This window comes from Pseudopodoces humilis, chromosome 9 (assembly GCF_049639895.1).
Source record: "Pseudopodoces humilis isolate 2021_Gansu_Grassland_sample_001 chromosome 9, ASM4963989v1, whole genome shotgun sequence".
In the NCBI taxonomy this organism is placed as follows: domain Eukaryota; kingdom Metazoa; phylum Chordata; class Aves; order Passeriformes; family Paridae; genus Pseudopodoces; species Pseudopodoces humilis.
The window spans coordinates 16,438,260-16,451,760 of record NC_142208.1 but is presented as its reverse complement, the minus strand read 5'-3'; the positions used below and the strand labels follow the sequence as shown (position 1 = coordinate 16,451,760).

The following is a 13,501-nucleotide window of genomic DNA, read 5'->3' as shown; positions in this document are numbered from 1 at the left end:
ATGAGGTTAGCATCACCTCTCTGCCGGTCTCTTGTCAAGTATTCTCAGCCAAGGCTGAAGAAAGAGACTTTTGTATGTCCCCTGCTGTCACAATTCACAACATTGCTTACTAATTCAGACTGAAATTGCTAACAGCTCACTTACTATGCCACGTTACATTCCACCATAGCTGGAGAGCTCACATTCAGTCCTGCTACCTCTGCCACAGAAGTGGTGAGATCCAGCTGAGGAAAGAAGCAGCACAGGGAAGATGGCCATATCCTAAAGCACCTCAAAGGCATCAAGTGAGGCACACTAAAGGCTCTCTAAAAACTAGTTCAGTGTTTAAAGCATCAGAGGAACATAGAAACCAAACCTGCCTTCTCTGTTTCATAATGTCTTCAACCCTCCTGCTGTGCCCTAGAAAAAGTACAGCTGGCAAAACAGCTGCTGAACAGGTCAGTGTCAAACATGGATTAAAAACTAGGGTTAGTGATCCATACTTAACATGGAAAACAACATGTCCAAAAGGAAAGAAGCTTCTCAATCCCCCTGGATCTTGCTTTAGAGAGAACAAAAAAGTTAGGAAGTTATGCAGAGCAGTTTTCAAAAAACATCACACAAGCACTGCAATGCAAGCATAAGGAATCCCATCCTAATAGAACCACACAAGCATTTAGAGAGTATTTCATAATCATAGGATAAAACCACAAACTAGGATAAACCAAACATTACCATCTTTTCGTTGTTCAGAACTGAGGACTTCCCTGGCTGATAGTCATAAATGCTCCTGGGTTCTGCACGGTATTTCCTGGTGTCCACCTTCTTGTCTGGAGGCTCCCAGTCAGTCCTAAGGAAAGAAAGATCAATTAACCCAAAATACTGTGGTTTCTGTGGAGACAAACACTCCATTTTGACAGATACTTTACCCCATTAATTATGATTTAATCAGGGTACTTTTTTTAACCTAGCAAAGGCGACTGCTACAAGAGGAACAGTTCAGATAGGGCTCTGGACATGTATTTGTTCATCTGTTGCAGGCATAGCTTGATAGAGCTCAGCTGCTGAAACAATTGGAGCAGAGGGGAGTTATTCTAAGAACTTTCAGTAAACTTCCAGACTTCTAAACCTTTCCCCACTGGAAACAGCTTAATGATGGGCTTCAACTAAACTCACAAATATAAACATGTCCAAACTTTGAGCAGAACTCAGATTAAATTCCTTTTGCTAAACTTCTGCCTTTTAGCCGCATCACTGATTACTTGACTACCACTGTTCTGGATTCTGAGGGCACTCTGGATTCCAGGAGGAGGTTTTTTCTAGAGACATGAATGATTTATTTGAGGCTGCTCTATCTTAATATGGCTAAGGGCAGTCCATTGACTATCCAAAGCTATAATTTTGTGCAGTGCCTGTAACAACAGAGGTGAAACAACAGTCACAAAACATTCAAGATACATTTCCTACAAGGTCCTGCTGGTCTCAAAATTGACACAATCAAACACCTAATGCAGAATAACAAATGCTCTCTAATAAGCTGAGAAATCAGCCCTTTTAAGATGATAAACTAATTCTGTTTTTGTTCTTGGCATGTTGTCTTTGATGGGCAATGTGTATGTGGGTGGATTCACAGCACCCAGAATTCACCAAACAAAAGTGAGGCATCTATCCAAAACTGTTGCTCCAGGTCTCCTCTCCCTTACCCTTCTGATCTGGTTAGGACAGAAACAAACCACTGAACTGCCTAAACTCTCTCCACTGGCTGAGGAGAGACAGACTATTTTTTTTCTTTCTAAAGGCAAGATGACAGCCAAAATGCTTGGCATGCAAACAATGTACTAATTTCAACAAGGATGATCTTTCCTATCCAGACGAACTTGTCTGCTTAAGACTCCAACCACAGAGAAAATTCTGGTGAATAATCTGGTGAAAATTCTAGCATTGGTTTGCCACTAGATAATAGGAAGCATTAATTATGGTAATCTTTTCACTTGCAAGAGTTTTCTCAGAGGGCAAATACACTATGCCTTCAATTCCTGCATCAGGAAGACACTTTCTATCAGTAAACCTTGTCTCCTGATCCAGTCACCTGAGATGCTCCCTAAAGCAGCAATGTCAAATTACAGCTTTGCTCATTTGAGGCAGCAAGTGAAAAACACTAAGAGCATGTAGAAGGTGGTAAAGGGGGAAGAATAGTTCAAGAGCTGGGAAAATTTAGCAGGACATAAAATATTCTTCGCTCATTCTGCTTTCCCATGTATTTGGTAAATGTATTCCTTACTGTTACAAAGAGATTTAAAACACATGGTAATAAATCAAAAAAACAGGAGGGAAGTCATCTTAAAGATCAGAAATGACACTGCTGACTACAACCTACTTGCAAGAAAGTTCATATGGGTAAGAATCCCCAGAGATGGAAAATGTAATTAGTCTTTACCAAGACTCAACATAAATCCTAATTTTGCTTTTCCACAATTCTCACTACTTGCTTGTATTCTGAGGTGCCTTTACAGTGTCACACTGAGCCAAGGGTTTCCACTGTTCCTGTGTGGTAGGCACTGTTTAAGCATGACACCAAACTCTTTACCCAGGCAGGAGACTATGCAACAGGCTGTGTGATGCCTGATAAAAAGACAGACAGAATGGGGGACTGGGCTGTGACAATGAAGGAGTCCACTGATGCCCACTAAAAGACTCTGAGTAAAAACTACATATCCAGCTTCCAAAAAAGCTTAACTGGACTCATGGACCTAAAGACTTCACTTTTATCCCCCTCCTATTGACAGCTTTCAGATATTCTTTCAGAACTGATCTATATACAGCTTAGTTCAGGTCACCTTTCCGGGCTTGATTTCAGCGATGAAGTACGGTTGGGCAGTGGCAGAGTGGCAGACCTCTTCACAACCTTCTCTGAATCAATATTGTCCATCTCACTCTTGGAGCGGGGAACTTGGGCTCTGCCTGTAGGATAAATCACATATAGGAATATTGGTGAACTGGACAGGAAGCAGATAAACACATGCTTTACATGCCCTTTCTGTTTGACAGATTAAACAAGAAACCTGAATTACTTACTGTCCTCAGAATAGGAATAACGAGGAGAGAATGAATCAGAATCTTCATCTGAAAGACAAAAGCATTTTGCAAGTGAGTTGAAAAAGCCCTAAAGAAGAAGCACTAGAGACCCCTTAACTTCTTCTTCTAATGCATTCACCATAATTTGAGTGATATGCCCAATACTTACCACAGGGAGAAGATCCTAGAAAATAAAATTCCAATGAGGTTTAAATTGTATTTGAAAATAATTCCTAGATTAGATATAAATATTAATATACTACTTACACTAATACCATTCTCCAGGCTCTCAAAATACTTTAGAAAATAATCCCTTTTTACCATAAAACTCCTCTATAGCAAGGGTTATAGATCCATGGTATCAAAAGCTGAGATAACAGGATATTTAAACAGAGGATCCAAAAGCCATAGCATATGATCAAACAATGTCATTAGGTGCTAGACACAATAACACAGCTGAGGAGTCCTGCTGACAATCACATATTATTCTTATATTTAGCTATTTGAGAGCATCCAAAGGAGGGCAATGAAGATGGTGAAGAGCCTAAAGGTGAAGCTCTAAGAGGAGCGGCTGAAGTCACTTGGGCTGTTTAGCCTGGCCAAGAGGAGACTGAGGGGAGATCTCAGTGCAGCTACAACTTCCTCAGGAGGGGAAGAGGAGAGGCAGGCACTGATCTCTGCTCTGTGGTGATGGAGACAGGACACAAGAGAATGGCCTGAAGTTGAGTCAGGGGTGATTTAGACTGAGTATCAGAAAAAGCTTCTTCACCCAGAGGGTGTTTGGGCACTGGAACAGCTCCCCAGGGAAGCGGGGAGCCCCAGCCTGACAGAATTTCAGGAAGGGTTTGGACAATGCTTTCATGCATATGGTGTGACTCTTGGGGTGTCCTGTGCAGGGCCAGGTGTTGGACTTTGATGATCCTTGTGGGTCCCTTCCAACTCAGAATATTCTGTAATTCTGTGACTGCAAAGAGAATTGCGAGCAAAAGTATTACTAATACCTCTGTATAAAAAAGAAACATAAAAAGACATAAAAACAAAGAAGATGAAGCTAGAATAAACTAGATTAAAAAAAAATAATTAAAAAGTGCTATGTGAATTTAGTGATGACAATCAACAGCTTGAAATAATTTCTAAATTTTCTATCAAGGAGGACATCCATCAGATGCTACACCCAATCTCATCTGCTGGAAAAAAAACATTTGGCTAACACAGCTGACCTCAAGTTGCACTCAGGCCTTCACTGAACCTTTCAGGAAGGCTCAAGGTAGTCTAAACTTCTAGCCTATCTGCTTTAGTTCTTTTGGTGAATGAATCAGAAGTTTAAAGCGCCAAAAAGATGGTTGTTGAGTCTTGGTGTGCATATCATAACCTTCAGCTTAAGAAGGCCAATTCCCATGTTTTAAACCTTTATGATGAAAACCAAATATTTATATTACACTATTGACAAAACTATTGACAAACTTTTGTTTTGTATTTCTTACCAAGAAAAGAATCTAATCAAATATTACAGGAATATTTCCCAATATATTGAGAATAAAAGTGTTTAGTCCAAAAAAATTTCAACCATATAAGCTATCAAATTACTTTCAAATGCATATTTCTAAGTGCATAGGAGACATTTATAGGAGAACAGAGTCTTTAATATATTGTCATCATGAGATTTGCAAACTATACTAGTCCAGATGAGTAAGATGGATTTTCAAACCTCATTGTGAACAAGCAAATATTCTCTGTAAAACTCTTTCATCCATTAATTACTGAAACTTTTTCTCTGTCACCCATACCCACATACCATTCTGCAAAGAGGAAATAACTTACCTGCATTATGATTTGCAAGACAGGACTCTTCACCTAATATATTTCACTAAGAAATTACCAAGTATCTTAGATACCTGTATGAAACTTCATCCACATTAATTTTAACAGTGAAATACACCTTACGTTTCCTCGCCTTCTTTGAGTATTTTAGCTCATATTGCATGCTTTCTTCTTACACTATACCTACCAGATGTTTAATACAAACATTGAATAAATGGTTAATTAATAGTCTCACCAGGGTTGGCTTGAGGCACAGGCTAAGTAGGCAAGTTCCTAGATTGCAGGATCTAAAGTGTCATGAAAGCACCAAGTCAACAAGGCTGTCACCAACAACTTTCCAATCAGGAAATGTCTCTACACCCAATGTGTGCAGCAGAATCCAGTGTTTCTCATATAAAAATATTTTGCATGGTCACATCATTATCACTGCAACAGATGCTGTTTCACCATCTCTGAAATATGACTGCAAAGTATTCTGATTAGAATATGAAGTTTAAAGGAATCTGCTGAGCACAGGTAAGGTAAAGACAGTGTTATTTCAAGTTGCAAGATGTGCTCATGAGACCAAACTCTGTCCTTGCCTAGATATGCCAAGTGCACCTAAGACCAGCCCTGAACCTATGTTACCAAGTTATTTTTATTTTATAAGACTACACTGAGGGACTGATCCAAAACCCACTGAAGCAAGCAGCCTTTTTACTAATATGCTTCAGTGACATTCCGGATCTGGCCCTAATACTATGTTAATGTTAAAAATCAGAAGCAAATAATTATTGAAATTTATTTATTTGAAAGGGGGGGAAGAAATCTCAGTTAAACCTATCTTTACACAAAGTCAGCAATCTAGACATGTTAAATAATCACTGCACACGCAACTGATAAGTGCATAAAACCAAGCAAACCCCAAGTTTGCAGCATTAGTCAAATACTAGTTACAAAGCCAGAGGAGCACTGCGAAGCTAAAAAGGCACCATACAGTCAAGGCAATGCTTAGAGTGCAGCAAATCATTGTGAGGCAGCATAATGCTCAGCAACTAGGAAAAATTCCAGGGAGAAAATAAATTAATAAGGCAGCAGTTGTGCAGAAAAAATATATATGGACCTTTATTATTACCTTCAGAGATAGGACTAGGAGTAGACGCAGGAAACTGGTATGTAGGAGAATAAGGATTGTCTTCTGCAGCAGAGAAAAGCAGTGGATTTTGAGACTATCCACAATGAAGTGGAGGTTCTGCTTCATCCCCCAGCTTCTATCACCATATGATTTTATTCCCTACTTTAATAACACTAGGGGTAAATGGTATAATACTTCAAAAAAAAGATTAATGAATTAGCAAAGATTTAGTTATTTTATGCATCACACAAGAAGGTATACTGGACATAACTGAATTTCCAGGCAGTGTAACAGAAAACTAGAACCTGAATCTAGTTACTATTAGGGCACTATAGAACAGTTAAGTCAAAGCACAAGACAACAGATACTCTGACTAAACTTCTGGTACCTTCAGTTTTTTGCTGGATTTCAGGAAGTTCAGGAAATGTGTAGGTAGGGCAATAAGGGTTTTCTTCAGGATTGTCTAAGGAGAGGAACATGATTTGCAAAAAAGAACAGAGAGGACAGATTTAAAGGGGAAGAAGGGCGAGCCAAGAATTCATTCAAGCTGACTACAGTCCCTCTCATGCTGATGTTTTAGCATGACACAACCTAGAATGCCTCTTTGTTCATTGCTGCCTTGCATGTCTGGGCATTGTGAGAGATCCTGGTAGCCAAGGGGACTAAACTCATTCTCCTCCATCTGATCATGGGCTTTAGCTGAGCTAAATAACCTGTTAGGAACAGTAGGATTAGGAAATAGTTCAACTCCTCCTCATTCCATCCACTACAGCACAGCATTTATCTTTGCATAAAGCTCATCAGGACAGCACCTGCAGCAGCAAATACAGCTCCAGTTTTGCATGCTCTACATTTTGTTACAGAAGCTCAGATCTGAGCTGCGCTTGCCTGTGTGTCAGGCTGTTCAGAGATCAGTTTGCAAATGCTACTGCAGCCATTTCTCACACATAAGAAAAATGTGAATGTATCAGCAGTCAGGCATAGAAGCGCCCCAAGGTGAGAATCCCCTGAGAGCTCACCACTGTGAAGTTTTTAAGTGCTCACCACAATTCTAGGTTTTGAAAGGAGAAAGATTAGAGTCTTGAAAAAGCGGAGTACAGGTTCTGAACTCACCAAAATTTAATGGAAACCTTTACACTGGTTTCAGTGAACCTCAAATCAAGCTTTGTTGTGCAGGTACTAAAGCTTAACAATGTAAAAAGTTTTCTCTTATGCACAGAGAAATTTCAGGGATAACCTACTGTATTTTAAAAGTGTGTGGATTGGGTTAGCTGGTAAAACTGGAGTTCAGGGATCTATTTTTTCTTAGTATGGAATTATTATCAGCTTTTCTGGTCTCAAAGAGTATAGTTGATTTCATGAGGGCACTGCAGTTCACCTTTCAGAACAACTCAGACTTCACTGTTCTACCTTTGACTTCAAAGATTTCAATTACATTGCTTGAGTTCAGTGGTGCAGAGCAAACACTAATTAACATAAAATGCTTTTATTTAACATCCAGTACAATTCTTCATATGAATGAAACAAAATGTCATCAAGGTGGTCTTTTAAAGTAAATAAAAACCATCTGGGCTACAGTACCTCTATTTAGCTTGTGGATCTGCTTGAACATCGTCTTGTACCAGTCCTTCGATCTGTCTGTATTCTGTTGGAAAAATAAATACACAGTAATTAAAGTAAATAACAGTGACTTTACCAGCCTTTCCAAGTTATTACAAATCTTCCAGCAATGAAAAAAAATTACACTCTGCTATGTGAAAGCTGTATATTAATATTCTACAATATGAATTATTTCACTCAGATATATCATCTCGTATGATGTTTCACTCAAGAAAGTAATAATGTAAAAGCTTTGCAGAGGCAGGTTGTAACCTCTCTGGAACTGCAGACTATGAATTGTTTTGTTTATTAATCTGGTTTGACATCTAAATTTAAACAACTTGCCTGTTTTAGTCATACATACCAATTTCCTAAGTATTCAGTGGACAATTAGAAACACGGAGTATTTAAGTAATTCCAGAAACTAGTTGAGAGAATAGATTAATAATTCCTTTCATAATTTCCCCTGAACACTGAATGAATGTAATCACATATAAAAGAGGTATCTGCCTCTAAGATGGCTAAAATGAGACAAAAATCTCCTTCAGCTGCTAGATGGGAAGGAAACAGAGGAGCAGCAAACATTATTTTCAGATATTATGAGAAGAAACACTGATTTTTCATTTTCTTTCCCCTGAAGCAGCTGAAACAGGTCACAGCAAATGGAGTAATTAATCAAAAAATATATTGTAATTAGAATTCTGTCTTCCCTTAAATCTCTGCAGCTTTAGTGAATTACCTCAGTCCTAAAAAGTAGGCAGAATCTAGCCCAGGTTTTGTGCATCAATCACATGCTCAATGCTGTCTTACCCTCAGTGGAATTCCGATATCATCAACAGAGGTATCAGCCATGTGGTGAGGGCTCTTGACAGTGCTTCTCTTTTCTTCCACTGCCCTCTTCTCACTTGGCACAGTCTCCTGAACTGGCTTGTCCCGTAGAAGTGCTGAGTCAACTTTATCAGAAACTAATCTGTCTGGCACTGAATCTGGAAATGACAATGGGGAATTTTTACCTCATCCCAGCATCTCACAACATCACCATATTCCACTCCTTTATGGCAAAAATTCTAGCAAGTAGTTGATGAGACAGACTGTGTCACTGCTGGTTGTGATTAGCAGCTAGACTGAAGGAAATCTCCCAAGAAAATGCCTGATGCCAGCAAAAGCAGGCAAGCATCTCTCAGGTAGTTACCATCACACTTCTCATGACAGTCTCAGCTGACATAAAAGAGAACAATTTTGGCCTCAAGAATTTTCTTGAAACAAAAGAATGTTTCTTTTGAATAATTAGTAACTCTACAGTGTCAGTCTTCATCAAAAAGCACCAGTAATACAGTCTCCTGTACATATTTTTCTGCTGATTTCAACCTAAAGGAGCATGGTATGTGGTAGTGGTGCTCTACTTTTTAACAGATTGCATTCACCTGTCTGACAATCCCATTTGTTGCAGACAGTATATGATGTTTCCAATTAATTTCCATGCCCTAATCAGAGTGTTAAACAAATGCTGTTTAAGCATAAATATGACATGATTGCAAAGGAGTCTGCATAAAGATGGAGGGAAATAACTAATTTCTTAAGACTGCCTTGCTTCCAAACTGGAATTCCTTGACACTGCCCAACTGACACCCAGAGGTAGCAGCAGGCATCACCAAGGGACTTCAGGTTGTTCTGAAGCTCTGCTCTACTCTGCTCTGCAGAGCTGCAGCACAGCAGCCCTTAGACTCAGTGAAGGATTTTTTTCCATGTGGATTTCCTGCAGAGGAAACACCTGCAATTTTAGTCTGCCTCATCAAGACTTTTGCAAATCCTATAATTTTTACATCACTGCATGCATTGAAGAGAGAAAGATATGTTTATTCTCATGCACATCATCATCCTGCCCAAAGCCATTAAATGTGTAGAGATCTGACAGGGGCAGACAGCAGAGGAAAGGCTCGTGCATAGCAATGCATTGATCTGTTGGTACCATGAGCAAACACAATTCTGCCCTGCAAAACTCAGAACTAAAGGATTTGTATCTAAAAGGTTGGTAAATTTTATGACATAGGACAAACAGATGAGCAATTTAGGTGTTTGGTATATTTCTCTGCAGTTCTTGGGCAGTGTGTTTGCTAAAGGCACCCCACAAGCTATCAAAGCAGCAGCTTTGCTCCAGCAGAGGCAGCAGCTGGGGGGTAGCGGACCTTTCACATCATACCTGCCAGGCTACTAAGCCTTTTTTGCTGTTCTGTGGTAAAGGAAGAAACAAAACAAAACAAAACAAAAATACAGAACAAATGTGTGAGACAAACAGCAAGTGCTCTGGTGCTGCATTTCTGACAGGCAAGAAATACACTGTAGAATGATAGCAGCTGCTGGAGAGAATCTGCTTTCAAATACCCTTCCAAAGTGACAGCCCACAGTCCCTTCTCCACATAGCAGCCTCGTGGGATAACATAAATCTTATGATGCAGTGACCAACACATTTGCAAAGAGCACTTTTATTTAAATTTTCATTTTTTTCATAACATCAGAGAATAAAACATTTGACAGGAGACAATTAGAAAACCAGTAAATATTCACAGAGTCAAGCCACTTGATAACTAACTCTGCTACCATTATCGTGAAGTACATTTTGAAATAATACTGCTGTAGCGTTTCAAAAGGACATAGGAAAGGACAAAGTCATTGTTGGTGCTTGCTGAGTCTCATCACCTGTTACTGAGCCACAGATTCAGTGATTTGTGCACAGACACAGCTGGAAGGCTTTGATTCTCAAAACGGTCCCCTTGGTTAGAGGCTTTTTATTAACAAGTTCCCAGACTGGAGTATCTGTGGTATCTCTCAGCAGGTTTGACTGCCCTAAAGTTAGTGCTTTCTAAAAGAATGTCCAAATGACTTACCCAAGTCACAGCTGGGATAAGCCAAGAATTCTTAGCACTCTGTTGTCTACTTGTTTTATTCCCTAGCAATTAATTCTTTTCTTTAAAGCATGAAAGCCATTCGAAAATAATAAAATATTTTACTGATACAAAAAGCACAAATACTTTTGAACGCTCATCTTGTTAGAGCAAAGATTGAAAAACTTTAATATATTAAACACACCTGTTATATATTTAGGATAAACCATGCCATGCAATGCCTGCACAGAAAGTAACTGTGCTTTGGGGTGACATAGAGCACTTGCCAACTAAGTCTGCCTTAGTAACAAACCTCCGGGCGTGTGCTGTTTTCTAGAGGAGCCCACCTTCACTAGGTATTTGTACTAAGTGGATCATCTCAGCAAGGAAGACTGCACCCTCAGTGCAGCTCCCTCATCATTACATCTGAACTTTGATCTTTAGCCTCAGGTCTGCTCTGCTGACCACTGATGGCAAGCTGCTCCTGTGCATGTTCACATGATAGCTGCCAGCATAGAGAAAAAAACCCTACATGCACTGGGTAAAAGGAAGGGTCGGTACTCTGAGCCAGAAGAATAAATGGGAACCACCTGCTACAGGGTTCACTGGGGCAAGCACCAGGCCACCAGGAATAGGTTGATAGGAAACTGCAAGTGATAAATGCAACAATGCCCATCCCTGGAACTTGGGAGGAAAAAATGTAAGCACCAAGGAGAACTGTATTGAATCACTGAGCTCTTCTGACAAGAACATGTAGTTTAAGGAGTCAGTACTTGAGAGTTTTTTCCTATCTCTTTTCCACAGAGGAGAGGATACCATGAATTAATAGACTTTCAATTAAAAAACTCAAAACTACTTTTTATATGAAGGGGAGGTTTCCTTTTCCCTTGTATCTCTGTGTAGGAAAGGGAGCAGCTGATGGATAGAAGCAGAAGGAGCAGGAGGTGTCTGTTATTTCCCTCTCCTGCCTGAGCAGAGCCAGACTATAGCCCCAGACACACACCAGCTTAATGAGGCTTTCACTCTAAATCTTGTATTCTGGGACTGTAAGCAAAGACCAAAAACTTGTAGAATTTTCAGAGAAAGGGTCAAGCAGAGGGATAAAACTGCTGGCAACAGTGAAGGAATGATCATAGATTCCCTCAGAGGTGCCCCAGAGGGAGAGGAGCCTCCCAGAGGAGGCTAAAACTTGAAAAAGACTTAAAACAAACGGGAAGAGGAAACAAGTATTTGAGAACATATCTGGTGCAAAATAAAGGTGTTGAAAAGAAAATTTGCTAGAAATAAACAAGAGGATCTGAAATTACTTAGGTCATTTTCATGAAGTAGATGATGTCTGGTACAACAGTCACTTCAGAGAATAAGAGAGCTAACTCCTTAAAAAGCAATCAATAATCCACTGAGGAGAAAGAAAGTCACATTATCCATCTGGAAGACTAAACTACTGGGCTTCCTGCATTAAGATGACCTTGAAATTTCTAATTTACAGGGTAAAATTGTCAGAGCACACAAAAGGAATTTTTACTAAACATCATCTTGACATGAAGGAATTGATTTCAGCACAAAACATAATTAACCATTCAGGAGAAGGTGAAACTTAACCTAGTAATAATTTGATACATGCCATGAGAGCAACCTAGTTTTGAACAGATAAAGTTCAAAAAGATGGAACCAAATATGAATCATGTCAGCCAGGACAGAAATTCAATAGATAAGTAAGATCTGAGAACCATTTAAAAATACTAAGTTAGAAGAAAGAAATCTTAATGCTATTCTGGGATAAATCCCATAGATGAATGGAAGCATAAGGAAATAGGGAACTGCAGAAAACCCTCTACACAAAAAAAAAAAAAAAGATGGGAAATGTGCACCTACAAGAAGGCAACATATGCTGGGAAATGAAAGAAAATTACAGTGGAATAAAAGCATTAACAGAATGTCTCAAACCCAAAAATAGGTTTGAGGCACAAGAAGAATAAACAGAAACTAGCAATGATCTTGTTCTTTTACAAAGTAGGTACAATAGTAATAAAAGGGCAGGAAAGATGACACATCTGATTAGTATTTCCATTCTGCATTTGAAAAAAAAAGCAGAAAAAAAAAAGTAAGATTCCTTACTTTGCCTGATGGATAAATACTTTCCAGTATAACAGTAATTAAGGACTATGCTGAAGGACATCAACTGAGGTCAGATAAAAATGAGCATGTTAATATAAACCACAGTAAGAATTTTAGAGCCGTTTTCTGCTCTAAAGGGAGCAGTTCTGGAGGTTGGACCATTCATAATCAGTATGTCTTGGAACACAAAGGAAACTCCATAGGACAAGGAAGAATGCAAATGTTGTGACAACCTTCAAAAACAATTAGTTTGATGGTTGGGACATGTGTCTGTCAAGTCAGCAATAATGCCATAAAAATGATTTACATGGGATCTTCTAACAAATACATATCTGACACAATGTCAATGTCTGATACAATGTCAATCAATACAAATTGTGACTATGATGCCTTGTCAAACCAACATGATACATGCAAATTACAAGTTTGACTTATTTATTTTTATATATATGGGATAGGATGATATACTTCACAGACATGATCAAATGGTATATCTGGCCATGATCTATATCACAGAAAAAACATGATGAGAGAAGGCTCTTCAATCTATCAGGGCAAAGTATCATGAGTGCTAATGGTCAAAACAGTTTGTCCTGTCTGAATATTGCTTACCATGAAGGTAATTAGTAAACAGAATAATTTCCCATCAGTTCTCTCAGAACCAGCATGCATGTATCATCACATGATACAACTTTGTCTCTCATGCTCCTAAAGTCTACAGGGGGAAAATATCCTTGTGTTCAAATATTCCAAATGTGGAGAAAAAAAAAAAGACCAAAAGCATATCCCACCTCAAGAAAGTCTACAAAAAGCTTTGAGATTTAAAAAGGCTGCCTCAAATCAGATTTTCTCTTCTTGAGGCAGCTGAGGAATCCAGACATCCTCATTCAGAAGCAAAACTGTTTCAGATCCT

General features: G+C 39.0%; 1 protein-coding gene across 50 annotated transcripts in view; it reads right to left on the bottom strand.

Annotated features, from left to right (window-relative positions):
• SORBS1 (sorbin and SH3 domain containing 1) overlaps positions 1-13,501 on the bottom strand; it is a 164,655-nt gene that overhangs the window by 34,938 nt on the left and 116,216 nt on the right. For 45 of the 50 annotated variants that reach the window (XM_088059985.1, XM_088060006.1, XM_088059992.1 and 42 more), the window contains 8 exons: positions 9,789-9,818; positions 8,399-8,574; positions 7,571-7,634; positions 6,378-6,452; positions 5,990-6,052; positions 3,055-3,102; positions 2,817-2,940; positions 715-829 (listed from right to left, as the gene is read on the bottom strand). In XM_088059985.1, coding sequence (XP_087916111.1) covers positions 715-829; positions 2,817-2,940; positions 3,055-3,102; positions 5,990-6,052; positions 6,378-6,452; positions 7,571-7,634; positions 8,399-8,574; positions 9,789-9,818 — 695 coding nt within the window. The remainder of the gene's footprint in view (positions 1-714; positions 830-2,816; positions 2,941-3,054; positions 3,103-5,989; positions 6,053-6,377; positions 6,453-7,570; positions 7,635-8,398; positions 8,575-9,788; positions 9,819-13,501) is intronic. The other 5 variants (XM_088060001.1, XM_088060014.1, XM_014250193.2 and 2 more) reach the window with 3 other exon arrangements.